The 20,328-nt window shown below is 37.6% G+C and overlaps 3 protein-coding genes across 7 annotated transcripts; 1 reads left to right on the top strand and 2 right to left on the bottom strand.

The window, feature by feature from the left end:
* Positions 1-1,983: 1,983 nt before the first annotated feature.
* Positions 1,984-4,289, top strand: LOC309699993 (large ribosomal subunit protein mL48-like). 3 transcript variants are annotated; one of them, XM_082523301.1, is made up of 4 exons: positions 1,984-2,309; positions 2,489-2,529; positions 3,633-3,735; positions 4,046-4,289. In XM_082523301.1, the coding sequence occupies exons 1-4, from the start codon at positions 2,250-2,252 to the stop codon at positions 4,121-4,123; spliced, it is 282 nt and encodes a 93-aa protein (XP_082379427.1). In that variant the 5' UTR covers positions 1,984-2,249; the 3' UTR covers positions 4,124-4,289. The 3 variants fall into 3 exon arrangements, 2 of the variants coding, with proteins under 2 accessions (XP_082379427.1, XP_082379428.1); XM_082523302.1 differs by having other exon boundaries at positions 3,840-4,289; XR_014274548.1 differs by lacking the exons at positions 3,633-3,735; positions 4,046-4,289 and adding an exon at positions 3,381-3,583 and having other exon boundaries at positions 2,235-2,529.
* Positions 4,290-4,298: 9 nt separating this feature from the next.
* LOC309699922 (sterile alpha motif domain-containing protein 9-like) lies at positions 4,299-12,359 on the bottom strand. Of its 3 annotated transcripts, none has more exons than XM_082523170.1 (10): positions 11,484-12,359; positions 8,502-11,259; positions 8,156-8,196; positions 7,961-8,025; positions 7,598-7,812; positions 7,261-7,517; positions 6,635-6,763; positions 6,390-6,546; positions 6,260-6,301; positions 4,299-5,063 (listed from the first exon to the last, which is right to left on the bottom strand). In XM_082523170.1, the coding sequence occupies exons 2-9, from the start codon at positions 11,239-11,241 to the stop codon at positions 6,291-6,293; spliced, it is 3,615 nt and encodes a 1,204-aa protein (XP_082379296.1). In that variant the 5' UTR covers positions 11,242-11,259; positions 11,484-12,359; the 3' UTR covers positions 4,299-5,063; positions 6,260-6,290. The 3 variants fall into 3 exon arrangements, with proteins under 3 accessions (XP_082379296.1, XP_082379294.1, XP_082379295.1); XM_082523168.1 differs by lacking the exon at positions 6,260-6,301 and having other exon boundaries at positions 11,484-11,611; positions 12,116-12,359; XM_082523169.1 differs by having other exon boundaries at positions 6,267-6,301; positions 11,484-12,358.
* Positions 12,360-15,164: 2,805 nt separating this feature from the next.
* LOC309693028 (sterile alpha motif domain-containing protein 9-like) lies at positions 15,165-20,097 on the bottom strand. The gene is made up of 3 exons (XM_082512014.1): positions 19,929-20,097; positions 16,821-19,462; positions 15,165-16,288 (listed from the first exon to the last, which is right to left on the bottom strand). The coding sequence occupies exons 2-3, from the start codon at positions 19,438-19,440 to the stop codon at positions 16,212-16,214; spliced, it is 2,697 nt and encodes an 898-aa protein (XP_082368140.1). The 5' UTR covers positions 19,441-19,462; positions 19,929-20,097; the 3' UTR covers positions 15,165-16,211.
* Between the last annotated feature and the right edge of the window lie 231 nt (positions 20,098-20,328).

Genomic DNA, 20,328 nt, shown 5'->3' with positions numbered 1-20,328 from the left:
TTGACAAACATAACGAGGTGGATCAACTATGAAACAACCACACCTGCCACATTATTTAAGAACTGTGTGCTTTACAAAAATAAGAGGCCATATGAATATTAGACAAAACATCCCACTGACTGACTCAAAAGACAGTAACACACAGTTACTGAACAGAATAAGATTTTTTTTAAGTGCTGGAAACAAGTAAACACTTGTCTACTGTGCATGTTCTTTCATGCTAACTCTATTTAGAATGCTTTCATATGTATTATTATAATAATACATATCATTATTATGAAAGCAAAATCAAAGCCATAGGACGCCATTCTTATGGCGCCATAGCTGCTATACGCTAAGACTGATAACATTAATATTAAAAATGTTTCAAAGATGCCTCTATTGCCTGCTACAGCAAAACATACATGCCTAGAAATGAACTTTGATCATTTCAAACATCACCAGAAATTCCTTATCGTCAAACACGTCATGACACATGGGTCCTCCACACCAGCAGTTTGTAACTAAATCCAGTTGGGACTTTTTGTGTGCATGAGAATATTAGTCTCAATGAAAAGTACTTTTATATTTTATATTTTTGCTGTGCACCTCTAGAAAAATGCAATCACATGAAGTACAGAAGCAAAACACAACATTGAAGAAAGTCCAATTTCATTCAACTCAGCCTCCCTTTGACAGTTCACAGACACAAAACAAACAACATTGCTGCACGTCATCTCATCTCACATTCAGCATTCCTACATTTGCAACATTCTCGTTGTCGTCACCGGCATCTCAACATCGCATTCTTCTGCAAGACCTGCCACATTCCACTGTTGTAACTCATCATTTCATGGCCCTGTATCACTTCACAAAGCATCTAATAACAATTAATCTTAACCTTAGACACTTAAATTATGTCTAAGGTATTACGTTTGTATATTAACACATATAAAGCAAATGAAACTGATATAAAAACATTCTGAACACATGAATGTAGCATAAATCATCTAACTCATTATGAGATCATTTAATTGATAACTTTTTAGATTTTTTCTAGAAATGTTTATTAATTCTTAAATTTAGATCATTTATTATAAAAACAACACAGGAGGAATGACTGCAGCAGTTGGAAATAACCAGCACAGCACAGAGGTACTGGAGTTACATTCATATTTTATTTAGGATTGACCGATATTTCCACTACATAATTAAACTAATGAAGAAGTTAATGTCATAAAAATGTATTTATTTAGTTTCTCACATTTGGGGCTTACAATACAGTATTGATCACATTTGTGTGGTGACGTTACAGTCACTTAAAGCCTGTTTATTCTGCTTTCATTGGTTTGTGTTTGCACAATGGGTCCAGACTGTCTGTAATATAAAAGACTTTTTTTTGCACTTTGTGAATATAGTGCCTCATAAGGAGCATGCAACCCAATGTCACTGCAAAGTGTGTAATAGGCCAGCTGGTCTATTGTGTGGATGTCATGCTTTGCCTCGCCTATGCATGCTTAAGCTACAGTACTTTGCAGAACCAGCAGAGGTTAAAAATGTATTTAAAGCATCACGAAAACAGTCAGGGGAAACTTAAACTTAAAGAAACATTACGAACACATTTACACGTAAATACATATCAGCCATTTAGCTTAATCATAATGTGACACAGAAGGAGCCTGGAGTGTACTTCATAACATCCTTTCTCAGAAGTGTCTTGTTAGCTTTAAATAAATTACAGACCTCTGCTGGTACACGTGTCAATTTCACGCCTGGGAGAGGCAAAGCGTGACATCCACTCAATGGACCAGCGGCTCTGTCGGGTTAGAGAATGTTTCATATATGATATTAATGTAGTGTTTTTTGATGTAGGCTCTAGAGGGCAGGATGTGACCACATTTACAGTGAACCAATAACAGCACCTTCTTTAAGGCTGTTTATTTCTTCTTTTGAAAACAACAGGTTTATTTTGTTATTTTTATTTTGATCGGTGCAACTGATGCAGGTGTAATGTTCACAGCTGTGAGTGCTGTGGCAAAACTGTCTTTTTTCACACAGTCGTCTGGGAGTTGAGCTCCACATATTTCTGGTCTTCAGTAATAATGAAGCTCAAGTGTAACTTGAGTAAGGAACATCTGTAATCACTCATCGGCCTGCAAACTCAGTGCTGACATCATTACTCTGGTCCAATCATTTTCCTGCCTGTCTTCTGTTCTCTGTGTTTGAAATCTTAGTGCTTTTCCATTATTCTGTCTTTCAGACTTCCATTGATGCCTCCCACCTCCTCCTCATCTTCATCTTCACTACCACCAGCATCTAGACTCCAGGGGGTAATCCTCACTCCTCCCACTGCTGGGATCTCATTCTGCTATGATGGGTCACGGATGTCTAATTGCCAAATAGCCTAAATGAATTCTATAGCTCGATGAATCACGCTCACTTCTTCTGCATGAACTGTCCATGACCACCAAAAGTGGAAATTACTAATGTGGCATTTGTCTCCTTATAGACACCAAATTTCTATTCAGACACATCCCTGCAAGCGTTACGGTAAGTGTCGACAGCAGATGGGCACTAAAAAAATAATTCAGGCCAAGAGTTTGATTCCTATTTAGTCTGCTCTGTTTATACAAATCATCAGGCTAAGTAGGCAAATTCCAGTTGCTTGTTATGCTGTCATATATCACATTTTCACTGAAGTATCACTATGGACAAAAATATTTATGAAATTATGTTGGTCTGATATTTACTTCAGAAGGGTTTCTCTTTCATTTTTAGACAAATTAATTAAGAGCAGTGGCAGCTGGGTGGGTGGTCTAACAAAAGAATTAAAGTTCACACTACTAGCAGCAGCATCATATCCTCGATACCACATTACAACCAAAAGACCTTATCGTAGCAATACCAACAAAACTACATAAGGGAATACCCAGAATGCCAGTCACACACACTCTCACACAGATTTTGACTAGTTGTTGCTGAACACATTAGCCTTTTTTGATTGGTTGTTGTTGTTGTTTTTACAGAGACAAAATATGCAAGAATGATAGCTGATGATCAGAATGGGGCAGGTTCTGTGTGTTTATAGCAGATAGAAACATTTAGCCAGGATGAACTGCAGGTTTGTAAAAGTTGTTTTTCTCCCTCTAAAGGGAGGAATAAAAATTAATTTAGATGTGTTTTACATGAAGGCGCTGACGTAGTTATCAAAAACGTTAAACTGTCAAAGCCACAGTAATGATGGTAGGCGATCAAGTTTTAAACCTTGATATATTTCAGACATTGGTCACTAGGTGGCAGCAGAGTTCCTCTGCATTGCCTCAGTGTGTAAGATGAAAACTTAAAAAAAATCCCACTCTTGTTCTCTTGAATGAGCTTTTTTATGATGTTTCACTCCTCAGAAATTCATCATCATAAGTTAAGAGAACAAACAGCCCTGGTATTTTTCTGTTTACAAATAGAGATGAAGAAGAAAGCGCTCTGAAAATGTAAGTGCTTCTAAACAAATGTGAAAAGATTCATGGATACAGATAACCTGCCCAATTCTCATCTGACCAATATATTACAGCAAGTTTGTTGTTTTTTGGTTTTTTTTTCCTTTGTAGTAGACTGAAAATTTAGCTTTAATACTCTTTAATGCTTCCCACGTACAGCTATGCTTTACCAACAAAGAGCACAGAGGTCATGCTGATGCAGGAGCAAGGCACCAAGACATACGTCGATGCTGTCCTCAAGACTCACCACCGAGTCGTTCAGGTAAGACCTGGCTTGTTGTGTTTTTTGGGGTTTTGTTTGTGCTTTCAGCTCAAACTGCAGGTGTACTGAGAGGTTTTAAAGACCTAACTGTTAACAGTGTCCAGCTGAGCACTCTGAACGCCGCGCTGTGTCCCGTGTGAGTAAGCTGTTGCATGTTCATCTTTTAGTCCATAACTGTTGGAGAACATTAGAAGTGCTCACTATAACAAACCAAACTCCATCTTACTCTTAAAAGCAATGTGCATGTGTAGTTTTTAGTCATATCATATTTTTTACTACTAATCCACTTCTCTCCCTCTGTACCTCTCAGCACACCGAAGCTGATTTCCAAGCACGGTTCAAGGCGCGTCCAGAGCTGGAGGGGCTCATCGCTCAGATGAACCAATAACCTTCACCGAGTATCAACACTACAGTACTTGTACGACAACTAATTTATAGCGCATTGCTCATTCCTCAATAACATCCCGTAAAAACTGATTTTCTGCTTTAAGAAAAACAAAAGTGTGCACATTTCTATTTGTCTTATTGGGGGAAATAAAACCATACTCACTTTTTTTCCAGCTCAAAACTTTTTTTTTATTATTTAATCTACAAATTATTCTGCTTCATTGAAAAGTTTGAACACCAAACGTAGGCACGATATCATTTTTCACTTTTAATTAAAACAAAGTAGTTATAATAAAATGTGAGTTATTATAATTAAGTCTGTTTATTTAAATATTTTCTCATCTTCTGAATAAAGATTAACCCATCTTGTAGAAAACATAAAACACATAAAATTAGAAAGACAAAAAAAAAGGTAAAATTTTGTTTAAAAAAGGCATTTTTTACATTTTCAAAAAACAGAAAAAAACAATTATTTGGTTGCGAAAACAAGATTCTGCAATGTTCATAGGTTTATATACCTTAAACAATAGATTTAACCCTTAATTTTTATGCCACTAACTAGATAAAATTACGTTTAATCATTCTTTCACATCATATTCTTGCACAGGAGGTACGGAAAGGCCGCATGTTAATCAAATGTACAGATCGGCTCCATTTTCTAAGCAGTCATTACAGTCATGTTCTTTCACTGAGATCCTTCAAGCTCATACATGAGAAACCTCAGACTTCATCCCTCTCAGGATTTTATAGACATCTCTGCTCTGTTGTGTCAGCGTCACAGACTAAACAATCTCTCTCATTTGGTCTCATGTTGCATTTGAACTTCTCTCATCACCATGTTTGTCCTCAGAGATCACATCCTTTTCCTGAAGCTCGTCTACAACAGCTGCTGCCTCACTCGCTCTGCCAATCAGAGCTGTCCAATGGCAAACCACGAAATCCTGAGCGGAGGAAGTTGGTGAAAATTTAAAAAAAGAAAAAAAAAGTCTAGTGTTCAGATCATCACTGTTGAATACTAGACAGTGATGATCTATATTAGGATTATAGTTGTGAGAAAAGAAGTAAATCCTTTTTTCAGTTCTAAGGTTTTACTTACCAGAATATAATAAATATCGCTTTGTCCTTATCAGGTTGTAAAAGATCAACTCACTCATTTTTTAATGAAAATTATGGCAAAACGCTGAAAAACTAAATAGACTTTAATGCTTCCATTAATAGAGAAGGTAAATGGCAGCCTGGTGCTGCAAACTAAACAAAGCTACGAAGCTGCTCTCTTTTCTTTTACAAGAAATCACCACAGCTGACAGATTTCCAGGGAAGAAAGTAGTAATAATTTTAAAGAAACAAGTGTTGATGCCCAACAGTCTGTTCACACGAGTCACCATCCCAGTAAATGTCAGACCGTGCAATGCTCAGGGAAGCTACAAAAACCCCAAAAGACCCTAAAGGCCTCAATTAGCATGGTATATGAAGAAGAAAGTCTCTTCACATGTTCTCTTCTCGTTTTGCAGCCACAGGAACTAAACACTCCGCAGTCATTGAGTTGAACTTCTCGGTATACCAAAGTTTTCAAGAGAAAAATGCAAGGGCATCTGCTGACAGATAAAGCTTGGCTGAAATTAAATCATGCAGCAGGACAATGATCCCAAGCACAGGAGAATGGAGCAGTCAAAGTACAGACCTCAACCGGACTGAAATGCTTTTTCAGACAGCTGTGTGTAAATGAATGACAGCAAAGTTCAATGAACTGAAGCGGTGCTGTAAAGAAGTGTGGACCAAAATACCTCCACAATGATGTGAGAGACTGATAAAGTAACACTGATTGCTTCTTATTGTTGCTAAATGTGGTTTTACAAGCCACTAAATCTTGTGTTGTGCTTAGTTTTTCACACACTACTTCTGCACTTTGGCCTAGTTTTGTTAAATGAATAAATATAAACACATTCCTCATCTCAGGTTTGTATTTAGATTCTTTCAGAATCCGATTGGAACCAGATGTTTTTTCCCCTTCAAATTATAGCTGGATAAGTAAAACCTTAGAATAAAAAAGTGGTGTACCTTCTTTTTCATGACTATTTTTTTAAAGGGATCTACTTTGATAACAATAATAATCTAATAATTATGGATTAAAACGAACCTCTTACCCTGTTCTTGGTGAATGCTTGAGTTTAATAGTCATCTGGAATAAAAGGGTTCAAGCTGGTCAGATGGTGGCTGTTTATAGTTTAGATGAGCTGCGTTAGGGTAACAACATATAAAACACTAACCTGTTCCGATAGCGCACGTCCACACGGTGTCCTTTTCCTTTCCTCCCCTGCGCTCAACTTCAAGTTTCAGTTTCAAGTTTCCGAAGTCGCTTTTTTCATTTCCAATGACCACCTCAAAGAAATTAGTGTCGCTCCACTCCAACATGAACTGCTGTTTCTGCAGAGAAAACATTTTATGGAAACTTGAGGATTTTTGCTGTTTCTATGTTATGGTGCAATGAACAGAAGTGCAGCTTAGTCCAAACCTCAGGGCAGATTTGTGCTGTGTCCCAGTCTGTTGAGAGGTAGAAATAACTCTCCAGCTGTACAGGGTCAACAGGACTTGTCTTTCGGATTTTTCTGAATCCGTCAGATTTCTCCTTCTTCTCCACTTCCTGAAACATGGAAAAATGGACCATTCTTCACATACAAGTAATGGTTGGAAATCTTTGGGAATCGTGTTCACATCTATTCATGTCTTTAATGAACATATGTGTTTGTGTTTATATCAAGATGAGAACATTGATTTGCACTACTGCAATCCATGTAACTGAAAAGGGAAAATGGCAAGAAAACACAAGTAACAACTACAAAGTTTAAAAAAAGCTCAAAGCTGTTCAAAAAACAGCTTTTGAAAGAATGATTAAATTACATTAGCATAAAGATGGCTGTAAGTTCTTAACTTTTAATGCAGTTTTCTCTGCCTGAAAGTCAGTAATGTTGTCAGTTGGGTTGTCAAAACATTTAGAGACCAAACTCTATTAATTTGCTGCCTTGTAGTGTCACTGTGTTTTTGTATTTATCAATGAGAGCATTTTATTTCTCTGTGTTATTATATATTTTTCCTCACTTCTACTTTATATTGTTGCTCCAGTATGTGGCATTGTATTACCTGTTGTATTAGAGGATCATGTGGGACCAGGTAAACGTGCAGAGTGAGGCCAGATGTGATTTGCATGTATATCAAGACATCAGCAAAAACTTTTAGATATAGGCCCAGTTTCTTTAGGATCATGGCTCCTCTTAGAGAGAACTCCGGCTTGTTTAACTTCACATGGGATGATGTCATTTCAGACACTTGCTCCAAATAACCTCCACTGCTGTCCACATGCAGAACTCGAAATATGTCTGACATCGCTGCATTTTCACCTGCAAAGCACAAACAGTCGTGTGCATAAATATCTTTATTACTGTAATAAAACAATCATATGTGTTTTACGACTGCTCACCTGTACAGATCCAGTGCGGCAGACGGACTTCCTCTAGCTTCCCATCTGTGACTTTGATGTCCATTAGGGGTCCTGCTGGTATGTAGTCCATGCATACAGGTTTCCTCATGAATCGCTCCCATGAGCTAAACTGGTATCTGAAGCTGACGGTTTCCTTACAAACCCACCGCAAGGCAGACTCGCTGCATTCATATTTGCCACTTTCAGACTGCAGGCTGAATTTGAATAGACAAGACAAAATGCTCTGTTATGCTCTGTTCACATGCACGAACAGAAACAGCAAAACTGCAAAGCAAATAATATAAAATGGCACTTGTAATGAATTACTTTATGTTCTGTCTTGTAGTTATCGATAACCTTTACCTGTAAGTATGAACCTCCTCCATTATCTCAACTTCAGGTTTCAGCTTCGTCCACTGACTGGAGTCCTGTTGTACAAGATATTTTTTTCATTATATTTTTACAATATAATTATACATTTACATTATGACTTTAGAATTTTTATGTGACATACAATATATGAGAAACAAACAAAATCCCAGAGAAGTAGAAACTTACTGTTTCATTGTCAAAAGTCTTCAGAAGTCTCTCTGATGGTTCTTGTAAAGCAAAGTTAAATTTTAAAGAGCTGGCCAACAACATATCATTCAGACACATTGGTTTTTTCCCCTTTACCACAAGTGCTATCTTGTGTGAGATTTCTACATAACAAAATTACATTAAGTACATATAAGATATCTATTTTCTATTGTTAGAATCTTTAAGTGTAACAATAAAACCAGTTTAGTACAGGAAAACTTTGTACGCAGCACTAACTCACTTTGATAATGGCAGTACAAAATGTGTATTATTAACACATATGACATTTGTAAAGATGAGGACTTTAGTAACTTAATTCTCTTACCCTCAGCTCTGTGAACGTTGTAAGCAACAGGACCTCCGATTGTAAATCCAACATAAAAGAACACATGGCCTTTTTTCCAGAGGCTGTCTTTTCGGTTGGCATCTAACTCGATCTCTGTGTCACCAAATGTTGCATACAGCCTGTAATCTTGCACTATACCTTCAACTCTGAGGAGTTTGCCTTGGACTGTCGGATCAGTGAAAATATCGTCATTCCTCCAGTTTGTTTTTGGGTCTTCCAGTGCATCTTGGGTCCACAAGATTTCAAGGTTGCGTCTGTGAACAAATCTGTTCAGACCCTGACCCGGTCCAAGAAAAAATATGGGTCGAAGGTACCTTGACTGAAAGAGTGACTTATATTCTTGTTCACAGGATTGCAGAATATTTTGGATTAAATGAGGGAGGTCAGAGGCCAATTCGTGTTCACCATCTGTAGGCCAACACAACAGCAGAGCTAACATGTGAAACTCGGGTTGCATCTCAGGAGCCAATGGCATTTTCTCTCTAAAGCTGCTTTGGTAGTCGGAGCTGGACGGAGGTTCTTTCATATTTATCAGCATGATATTGGCCAGAACGTAGTTGAGTAAGGCATGTGTAGCAGAATGTTTGTGTTGGCAGATTTCTCTCCACCATACAGCAATGTCCTTGGTGTCTGATCTAGTGCATCTTTCAAGACATGAAAGTACTCCCGGAGAAGTGACAGCCAGTTTTTGTTTAAGTTTGTGGAAGGCTGTCTGGAGTTGATCATTTGGTTCTGCGTCTCCAACATACTTTTTGTAGCATTCTATTGTCTTTCTGGACATGTAGGATGAATCGTCTCTTTTAACAACAGAATATGAATACGTTAAAAACGTGTCAAAAAATTCAAATCTTTTCTCAACCAAATCTCTGAGGCTGTTTATTAGCTCCTTAAACCTGACAATGTTCCTATCTCCGGTGGATTTCAGGACAGAGTCCAGTGACATGGTTCTTGTGAGAACTTGCTTCCAAAGTTCATCATGTCTGATAAGATGGTCATACAACAGGCTGCAAACTTCCAGATAACCAAACAGCCCTCTGGTGTTTAAAGCACGCAAGACTTTTACATTCCCATCTCCTTGTTTACCCTTTGCATGTTCATTTTTAGCAAGTTTTTCTTCATCTTCAAAAGCTTCAATGGCTTTTTGGGCCAGTTGCAAAATTTCGCTTGGTCTGGTATAAACGGGCATCTTCTTTAGGTGGATCTTATGGACTTGGCCTAGTGTATCTGCAACAAATGAACTCCAAGGAGCCCTCCGCTTTGCTTCTTTTGCCCAGATTTCTGCATTGTAGTAGTCTTCTAGTTGAATATAATAAAAACGAGCAAGAGTCTGTGGAAAAAGTGAAACTTCATAAAACTTATTTGAGGCCATGATCAAAACTGACAGACTGTTGCCCTCATCTTCTCTTTTTGTAATATCTTGAATCAGTCTGGAAAACTTTTCTTTCCATTCTTTAATGCCATGAGTTGGGTCCTCTATTACCGTAATTTCTCTTTTATTTAGCATGTCTTTGATAAACCCAAGTAAATATGGAGGAACATAACTTCTGCAAAAACTGTTCAAGAAGTGTCTTGTTGTGTCACTTCTGGTCACACCCGCATTAGCCAACTGTTCAGTACAACACTGAGCTATCATATTGTGAGCCATGCAAACCTTTTTTTCAGATCTTTCACCTTGTTGGAAGGTGACGATCAGATGACTGAAAGGCTGCATTTGATCCTCCAGTGAAAGGTGACCAAACTTGTCTCTTCTGAGGAAGTCCAGGCACTGAGACTCCAGGAGATATGAACCTGGTACGTAGGCGTTCAGCAGGGATAGGAAGGCAGCAAGCTGCATCTTCAGTGGCTTATTTGTTCTTTTGATATGTTCTAATGTAGCACATGCGTTCCTGATGTAGGCTTGAGAGAAATTAGACTGCAGAATGTTAAAACCATGAAACTGCTTGCATCGATCACCAAATCTTCTGCCAAGCTCCTCTTTTTTCATATCAAAGTCTGCTTGCTCTCTGTCTGAGAGAGATTTTTTGAGAATAATAGATTTTCTCATTTTCCTCTTGAACTTTTGTCTCAGTTCATAAGAACGCGCCTTTTGGTGGATAATCCCGTCACTGCTTCTCACACAGTTCAGTAAAATTACCACAGGCAAATCAATTTCTATATCCTGTTCAGCAATCTCTTCCATAATCCTGTCCTGGAGGATGTCCAATATGAACTCATCATTTAGTAACAACAGTACCGTTTTCTGGTGGCCATGGCTACCTGCTGTAAAAAGGCTGACCACATCTTGCGCAACTTTTGTGATATCTAATGTTGAGCCTGTCAAAACAGCACATCTGAAGGTTTTCCTCAAGTCCCACAGCACCTGCATAGCCAGTGTGGTTCCCCCACATCCTTGTTGATGAAACAGTTTAATTGTTGATGTCCCAGGGCCTTTTCTTCTCAGGTGAATTTGTTCTTTAAGGGTTTCATATCCATCTCGTTTGATAAAAGGAGTTGCATTGCCATCTGACACTGCTTGTTCACTGATATAGAAGTTTAACCAGTTCGGTGGGGCCCCTCTGTAAAAGTTTTCCTCCACTTGCTCAGCGTGTTGAGTTTCAACAAACTCTTCTTCAAACTGATTGGCATGGAGGACATCCAAAAATGAGAAGGAATCACTGATTTTACTCCTTGCATCTGCTTCTCCACCTTCAGCAGTGGGCAGGGCTGGTCTGTTTGCCATCTTCACACTTTCACTTTACTTCATGGTAATGAATGTAAAAACAAAACACAAACATTTTTTAGTCTTATGTCTTAGCTTAAACTATTTGTAAATTAAGGTCTTACATTCACTTTATGGAATGTGATATATTTAAATAGCCATTTCATTGCTGGTGGAGTACACGTATATATAGCCTTCTCCATGTAAAGGACCAAACAATAACTTCAACAAAAACTTTCAGATCTTAACGGAATTTATCTTACCTCCTCTAAAATGTCGCGGACAGCTCTAGCGATCTGCTATCATGCCATGTGTTCAAGCACTGGGACCGTGGATGTGTACTGTAACCCAGGAGGTAGTAGACACACCCAAAGCAGGAAGAGATAATCACCTACAGACATGGACACCTCTACACTTTTAACGTCAGAGCACTTCTAAAACAATCCCAGGCGCATTTCCTTCCTGCTTAAAGTTTCTTTTTTTTAAAGGCAGGGGCTACACTTGACTCGTTCAGTCGATAAACAAGTCAAATATTGCACAATTAGAAGCCAAAGAGTGGAAATTTGCAAATTTATCCAGCACAAATAATAAAATAGGTGGTATATGTTAATTTTGTCCTATATTCAAACATTACGTGCACTTCTTCAAAGCGGTATTGTATTCATAAGTTCATTTGATAAGGAAACGTTCATCACAACAGGAAATACTGACGTTTCACTATGAACGCGTTCATGACGGAAGATTATTTTATTCCGTCACTAGTTCGCGCTTGTGGTTGAGTTAACCTGTTATTCAAGTTCATATAGAGATAAAGTTAAGTGTTACGAACGAGTACGATATAACGATATGATGATTTACAAACGTGTACAATGATTTGTGTGTAATGAGGACTCACAAGCGCGTGCTTCGATCGACCATGTAAAACCCTCCTACGCATGCGCATATCCAAGCCTGAATAAAGGGTTTCAAAACCGTTATGTGCTGCCGACGGGAAGCTCAATATTGACGTTTCGATAGCGTATTGAGTATCTACGGTCATTGGTATTGAGTCACCGAGGCACAGATGTTTCAAAACCCAGTTCCAAAGTGCGGTAGAAAACACCCAGGTCACGTGACCACGACAAACTCCGACGTTGTTGTGTGTTTCACGCCTGTTTCGACAGGTGGCGTACTTGCTGCTTCCAGCCAACGAGAGGCGCCAGGATATGAATCAGTGATGTTTTTGACATTAAAGCTTCTATTTTTTGGTGTGTGTAAAAACAAAAAATGTATCTGATTATTCTTATTATTTGGTGAGATATAAAATCATACGTAAACTCATTAAAATATCTCAATAAAAACTCATCTGCTTTCAGGGAGAAACACAAACGTTTCTTTCATATTAATCAGCATGATATTGGCCTGAATGTAGCTGGGTAAGACATGTACAACAGAGTCTTTATGTTGACATAGTTCAATGTCCTTGGTGTCTGATTTAGTCCATCTTTCGAGACAGGAAAGTACTCCCGGAGAAGTGACAGACAGGTTTTGTTTAAGTTTGTGGAAGGCTTTCTGGATGTGATCATTTGGCTTGGCACAACATACCTTTTGCAGACATTCTGATGGGGTTTTTTTTGTGAAATGTAGGCTGAATCATCTTTTTTCAAAACAAAATCTGAAACTGTCAAAACATTTCAAACCTTTTCATAACCATATCTCTGAGACTGTTTACTAGCTCCATAAACATGAAAAGTTTCTCATCTCTGGGGGGATTTCAGGACAGAGTCCAGTCACACGTTTTTGGTGGGAACTTTCTTCCAAAGTTCATTGTTGTTCATTGTCTGATAAGATGGTCATACCACAGGTAACCAAGCAGCACTTTCTTGTTTGCCTTTGACATGTTCATTTTTAGCAGGTTTTTCTTCATCTTCAAAAGCTTCAATCCTCTCTGGGCCAGTCTCAAAATTTCTCTTGATGTGGCAGAAATGGTTGTGTTCTCCAGGTGGCTCTTATGGACTTGGCCTAGTGTATCTGCAACAAATGAACTTCAGTGAGCCCTCTGCTTTGCTTCCTTTACCCAAATTTCTGTGTTGTAGTAGTCTTTTAGTTCAATATAATAAAACGAGCGAGAGTTTGTGGAAAAAGTGAAACTTCAAAAAACCTTAGTAATTCAAGGGGGTTGTGAATATAGTGCCTCATAAAGAAAATGCAACCTGATATCATAGCAAACTGTATAATAGGCCAGCTGGTGTATTGTGTGGATGTTATGCTTTGCCTCGTCTATAGGTATCAAATTAACATGCATGCTTTTCAGTACCAAAAGAGCTTAAAAATTAGTTTAAAGCATCATGAAAACAGTCAGAGCCAACTTTTAAAGAAACATTACTAACACATTTACACATAAATACATATCAACCATACAGCTTAATCCTACGTTGCATAGAAGGAGAGTCAAAGCATGACATCCACTCAATGGACCAGCGGCTCTGTCGGGTTAAAGAATGTTTCATTTATGATATTAAAGTAGTGTTTTTGATGTAGGCTCTAGAGTGCAGGATGTGACCAAATTTACAGTGAACCAATAAAAGCACCTTCTTCAAGGCTGTTTATTTCTTCTCAATTTTCTTTATTTTTTCTTTAGTTCTTCTTATCAAAACATTTTCATCAGTGTAACTGATGCATGTGTAATGTTCACAGCTGTGAGTGCAGTGGCAAAACTGTCTTTTTTCACAGTCCTCTGTGTGAAAAAACAAAACAACAAAACAAATCAGCTCAAAACCTTACCCTTATCAAACAGTCCTCACCCAGCATGCTGGGAGTTGAGCGCCACATATTTCTGGTCCTCGGTAAAAATGAGGCTCATGTGTAAGTTCAGTAAGGAACATCTGTAATCACTCATTGGGCTGCAAACTCAATGCTAACATCATTACTCTGGTCCAATCATTTTCTTCCCTGCCTTCTCTCTGTGTTTAAAATCTCAGTGGTCTTCTGTCATTCTGTCTTTCAGACTGTCATTCATGCAACCAGGCTCCTCCTCATCTTCATCTTGACTGCCACCAGCATCTAGACTCCAGGGGGTGCTTTGCTCTCCTCTCACTACTGGGATCTCATTCTTCTATGATGGGTCACTGGAGTCTAATTGTCAGATAGCCTTACTGAATTCTGTAGCTCACTTAATCATGCTCAGTTCTTCTGCACGATCTGTTCTTGTAAACTTTTTTTTAATTTTAATTTTTCAAATAAAAAAGAGCAGAAGTAGATTGTGACTTGAGGTTTTTACTTCCACACACTGTTCAGGTCAGTTATGACTGTTGTAACTGTTCACATTCACTTAAGGGTTTTTTTTTGTCACCATTGGATAATAAAGCCCTCCTTTACTTTCCAAATAGTGTTATTTAATTCTTTAAATCTCTTCTTATGTTGTAAATGTTTTTTCTTAAACATCAAGCATCGTCTTATCAAAGACGTGTGTACTTGGAAGTTTATAATATATTTTGGATAATTTAGTATATGCCAGACAAGCTCTATGTTTATGTTTACAGTCAGAGAGCTGCACCAAAAGTGGAAATTCATACACACATTCATACCTATCCCATACACAATTGTCACGTAATTATAGGCATCAGACAGTGGTTGACAAAAAAAAATAAAAATAAAACAAATAAAAAAAAAATCAGGCCAAGAGTTTGATTCCTTTTCAAGCTACTCTGTTTATTCAAATCAACAGACAAAGTGCAACTATATGTTTATTATGCTGTCAGATGGCATAGTTTCACTGAGGGATCACCATGGACAAAAGTATTCAAGCAAATTAGGTTTTTCTGATATTTAATGCAGAATTTATGTCTTTCTTTTTTAGTTTTTTGACAAATAAATTGAGAGATAGTTGGCAATTCTCTAAAAGTTGACCATACTACTACTACTACTACTACTACTAATAATAATAATAATAACAACAACAACAATAACGATGTAATGTAATGTTTTAATGGTATGCCACAGCTATAGATACACCCTTTAAAATACCCCCAAAAACCATCAAATGCAAAACCGAGTGTACATTTAAAACATTTAAAAGTAATTGTTTCATTTTCACTAACAGCCAGTAAACACATTTGAAATTAATGCAAAACAATATTATTATACAAAGGTGGCTATGTATGTAACTTTAATATTGATTCACATAATCAAATTTGAGTATGCAAATTTCCAAATGGATTCTGTGCTGCAGAAACAAAACATTACCTACTGAGTAATGATAAATTCAGCAATACTCATCTTAATTTAAACAAAGATAAAACTACAAAGGTCTGATTAAAAATGTGAAAAAAAAAACCTCACAACACAATGCAACACAATAAGAACAAAGAAACCCTATTTTCTATTTTTAAAATTGCATAAATCCCTAATAAATCCATGAAGGTAATAGCACATACACGGAACTGCATTTTAATGCACAAATAAAACAACAAATAAACTTATATCTCATAAATCTACTGTTTTAGAAAAAAAATCAAAACAGTACAATATATCAAGCAGCAACTAAAATATGTCAAACATTTTCATTGGTTATGCTTCACTCGTGTCATGTTATAAATGACAAAACAATTCTGTAATATCATGTTTTTAAAACTTCCAATTAAAACAATTAAACAACAATGTAAAAAATCATTTGAGACGTTTCTTCACAAAGTTTCTAAACTTCACTACATAAAAGCTTACATAGATGTGACAAATCCACTAACAAAGTATTAAATAGACACTTGGCAAAAAAGTTTTAGGAACTCAACTTTTTGTTGTTTGTCTGTTGTTTAATCTAAGGTGTTAGCAGAAATAATATATTTATGACTAAAACTGTGGCAGCAGGAAAAATGACCATAACACATACTTCTTTTGCATTGGTTTTAAACATTACAGAGCCCTTTCCTTTCGTTTTTGCCCCTACATGTAAACACATAAACACAAAGAAAAGTCTCAGAATCACCTTCCCATGGGGTAACTGAGCACAAACTTTAATGTCCCTCATTATCTTTGGTGTCTTTCACATCGTTGGTCAGGGCTGTTCCACTGAGATCCATGACGCTGTGATCTGAGGCAATCAGTAAAAATAAAATAAGTTGAAAAACACAATAATGGATGTTAAAAAAATCTTATTCCACAACAGAAACTAAGGTGTATACAAGCTGATGTTGTAATCTTAGTAGATATAATGTGTTAGTAAACATATTTGCATGTTAATATTTAGAACTTGCTGTTACATTAATGTCCAAGGTGTCTTTCTGCTGATATATAAAAAGTTGTCTGTTTGGTATATGTTTCCTTCCAAACATATATTATTGCTATTAAGAGCAACAAAACACTAATGGCGAGGGGACAGGACTTTTATTTTATATGTACCAATATTCATAAGAAGAGTAATTTCCTGGACTTGCTGGTTGTTTTGCAAATAAATACATGATGTTGGTTAAACTGGTAGTTTTACAAAATGTGTTTCGAAAATAATTTTTCAACCTGAAAAATGATGTCTTCAAGACCATAATACAAACACGATCACTATAGAACTATAAACTAATAACAAGCAGCTACAGTTCACTGTAGTTTCAACTGTTATGCTTTCTTACCTGTGTCTGCAGTTTTGCGCTGAATGTCAAAGGCCACAGGACCTCTGATGGTGAATCCAAGATAAAAGGTAACTGAGCGTGGTTTCCAAAGGCTGTTTCTCACATTGGCATCGATCTCAATCTCTTTGCCACCAACTCTTGTATACACTTTGTAGTTTCTTACTTCTCCATCAAGTCTGAGAAGGAGCTCTTGAACAGCAGGATTTCTGAAGATTTCTTCTTTCTTCCAGTTATCGCTCCAATCTGCTTCAATCACTTTCAGATGTTTCTCAATAACATTTCTGTGAACAATTCTCTTCACACCTTCACCTTTCCGAATGAAAAACACAGGAAGGAGGTATCTGTTTCGAAAGTACTTCTTATATGTATTTTCATAAGACTTGTACATTTGCTGAGTTAACTCACTGAGGTCATAATCACATTGGCCTTGATTTCCAGCCCAGTACCAGAGGAGGGAGAACATGTGCAGCTCAGGTGGGTCTTTCTTGCTCGATGGCATTTTCCCTATAAATAGTGTGAGGATGTTGTTGACCAGAGCTGCTTCTGAATCTGCACTTGGACACATTTCTCTACACTTTGTAGATATGACTTCGAGCTCTGATTGAGTGTATTGTTTGACAAGAAATGACAGCACTTCCACAGACTGGTCATCTAGGTTTCTGTCCTGAAACATCTGGATGAGTTGTTTTGCAGTTGTGTTGTCAACATACTTCTGGTAGCACTCTGAGGTGTCTTTAGATATATATTCAGGATCATCTTTCTCCATTTTAGGCTTTGAGTAAGTCTGAAATTTTTCCAAAAACATGCATTTTCTCTCAATGTCATCTTGCAGGCTTAATATGAGATCATTGAATCTTTGGAGTTTGTTGTCTCCAAGTAATTCGAGGACAGAGCCCATCGATACTTTTTTGGTGAGAACTTTTTCCCAGGTTTCATTTTGACTGACAAGTTTCTTATGCAGAGTTTTGCAGACCTGCAGGTAACCAAACTGCCCTCTGAAGTTATAAAAAGGTGAAACTTTTATATTGCCATGTTTTTTCATGTCTGGTCCATCTTCATCTTCAGCAAGTTTTTCTTCATCTTCAAAAGCTTTAATGGCTTTTTTGGCCAGTCTCAAAATGTCTCTTGGTTCAGAAACCTCATTGTTCATTAGGTGGTTTTTATGGACTTGGCCAAGTGTGTCAGCAACAAATGAATTTTGAGGATCTCTTTCTATTGCTCTCTGTGCCCACATTTCTGCCTGATTGTAGTCTTTTAGTTCTATATAATAAAAACGAGCAAGAGCTTGTGGAAAAAATGGATTTTGACCAAATGTATTTGAGGCCACTTTTAAAACTGTTGCACACTGCTCTTTCCCCTCCATCATTTCAATGTCTAGAATCAGTCTAGAAAACTTTTTCTGTTTGATGTCTGTGCTGTTGACTTGGTCCACTTCTTGTTTCATTTCTCTTTTGGTTAACATCTCTTTGACAAAACCAAGCAACCACAGAGGAATCGGATCTCTGCAAAAAGTGTTCAAGAAGTTTCTTGTTGTGTCACTTCTGGTCACACCTGCCTTTGCCAACAGTTCAGTACAATATTGTGCTATCATAGTGTGAGCCATGTGGACCTTTTTCTCAGCTCTTCCATCTTCTTGGAATGTGATGATGAGATGACTGAAAGGCTGCGTTTGATCCTCCAGTGAAAGGTCATCGTAGTCTTCATGTCCGAGGAAGTCCAGGCACTGAGACTCCAGGAGATATGAACCTGGTACGTAGGCATTCAGCAGGCACAGGAAGGCAGCAAGCTGCGTCTTCCGAGGTTTATTTGTTTTTTTGCTGTTTTCTAATGCAGCACATGCCTCCCTGACGTAGTCCTGAGAGAAATTACTTTGCATTATGTTAAAGCCATGAAATTGTTCACATTTATCTTTGTACCTCTTTTGAAGCTCTTCCTTTTTCTTATCAAAATTTTTCTTCTCATTGTCTGAGAGTGTGTTCTTTAGGACAACGTGGTCACTCTGTTGAGGTGCATTGTTTCTCACACAGCTGAGGAAAATGACTACAGGCATACGAGTAACTATCTTCTGCTCAGCAACTGTCATCATAATGTTGATTTCAAGATCTTCCAGGATTTTCTTTTCATTCACTAACAACAGCACAGTGTTCTGGTTGTTTCGACTGCCTGCTGTGAAAAGTTGGACAACCTCTTTTGCAACTTTTGCCATGTCTGAGGTGGAGCCAGTTAAAACAGCACACCTGAAGGTTTTTCTCAAATCCCACATCACCTGCATGGCCATTGTAGTTCCCCCACATCCTGGTTGGTGTGTCAGTTTTACAGCTGATATCCCTGGAAATGTTCTGTTTTTCTGAATTTGTTCCCTGAGTTTCTCATATCCATCTCTTTTGATAAAAGCAGTCCCAAGGGACTCTGCCTGTTCACTGATGTAGAAGTTTAACCACTGAGGTGGGGCCCCTCTGTAGAAATTCTCTTCTGTCTTCCCAGTGAGTGCTGGATCAAAAATTTCTCCTTCAAACTGATTTGCATGGAGAACATGCAACATTGTGCAGGAATCTCTGAATTCAGTCCGTACATATACTTCCCCACCTTTAGCAGTGGACAGGGCTGGTCCGTTTGCCATCTTTAGCTTTAGCTGTCCTGTGCTGTAATAAGTTTTAGAAAATGAAAGTAATTTAGTTTGAACTGTTATTTGATCCTAAAGGAGTAGTCTAGATAGTAGCAGACACAACATTAATAAGAGTTTTGTATGCTGGGGTTGCACATTGACCCTATGAAATGTGAAGCACTTGTATATGAAGCCACAATATCAACCCCTAAATTTACCTTCATACACAAAACATTCACTCACTGACTGGATTTTCAGGTACACCTGTTCAACTGCTTGTTAAAATGAACATCTTGTCAGCTAATCATATGGCAATATCTCAATGCATTGTTGTATTTATAAAATCTTTAGGAATCTCCTAAACCCTGGAATTATTCCATGTGCAACTACAGAGTGACCGTACTATCTGCAGCACTCTTTATGTCAAGATATACATTTACAGCATCACATTCATAAAAAGTTTAACATTGTTGCAGATGAAAATTCATACAGATTTTTCTTGCCTTGTCTTTCAGTTGTTGCAAATGTAGCTGAGCTCCTCTCAAATGTTCTGCTGATCTGTGACTGGTAACTATGTTCCATAACCTGGGTACCAGGAAGCTGCTATATATAGTATACAGCCACATGCCACACCCAGGAAACGTTTGTGGGTATATGTATACACCCACCAAAAGACCCGTAGAATGTGAAAATCAAAGTGAGTAGTATGCTATGATCAAAATATTAGAAGGAATCATTTTAGGTAATATATATGGTCACATAAAAAGGTAAATGGGAATGGGGTATATTTAAGATATTTAGATGGAAGAAAATTAAGAATGAAGCTAATAAAGAAAAATTAGGGACTATGTTAAGAGTATAATATTGTATACTTGATGTCCCTCGAACTTCATGAGGAAGAAT

This window comes from Aulonocara stuartgranti, assembly GCF_965226115.1.
Source record: "Aulonocara stuartgranti genome assembly, chromosome: 3".
NCBI classification, from domain to species: domain Eukaryota; kingdom Metazoa; phylum Chordata; class Actinopteri; order Cichliformes; family Cichlidae; genus Aulonocara; species Aulonocara stuartgranti.
The sequence above is the reverse complement of the archived record's forward strand: the minus strand, read 5'-3'. Positions and strand labels throughout refer to the sequence as shown.

What these genes read in the sequence shown, in the direction of transcription:
- LOC309699993 (XM_082523301.1), top strand. Translation starts at nt 2,250, where the DNA reads ATGCCTCCCACCTCCTCCTCATCTTCATCTTCACTACCACCAGCATCT. An exon ending in CAGCATCTAGACTCCAGGGG is followed by an intron (nt 2,310 to 2,488) that starts GTAATCCTCACT and finishes GTCTCCTTATAG; the next exon opens with ACACCAAATTTCTATTCAGA. An exon ending in CTCACCACCGAGTCGTTCAG is followed by an intron (nt 3,736 to 4,045) that starts GTAAGACCTGGC and finishes TGTACCTCTCAG; the next exon opens with CACACCGAAGCTGATTTCCA.
- LOC309699922 (XM_082523168.1), bottom strand. Translation starts at nt 11,241, where the DNA reads ATGGCAAACAGACCAGCCCTGCCCACTGCTGAAGGTGGAGAAGCAGAT. An exon ending in CAACGTTCACAGAGCTGAGG is followed by an intron (nt 8,197 to 8,501) that starts GTAAGAGAATTA and finishes TTGCTTTACAAG; the next exon opens with AACCATCAGAGAGACTTCTG. An exon ending in GCCGCACTGGATCTGTACAG is followed by an intron (nt 7,518 to 7,597) that starts GTGAGCAGTCGT and finishes TGTGCTTTGCAG; the next exon opens with GTGAAAATGCAGCGATGTCA.
- LOC309693028 (XM_082512014.1), bottom strand. Translation starts at nt 19,440, where the DNA reads ATGGCAAACGGACCAGCCCTGTCCACTGCTAAAGGTGGGGAAGTATAT. An exon ending in GCGCAAAACTGCAGACACAG is followed by an intron (nt 16,289 to 16,820) that starts GTAAGAAAGCAT and finishes TGATTGCCTCAG; the next exon opens with ATCACAGCGTCATGGATCTC.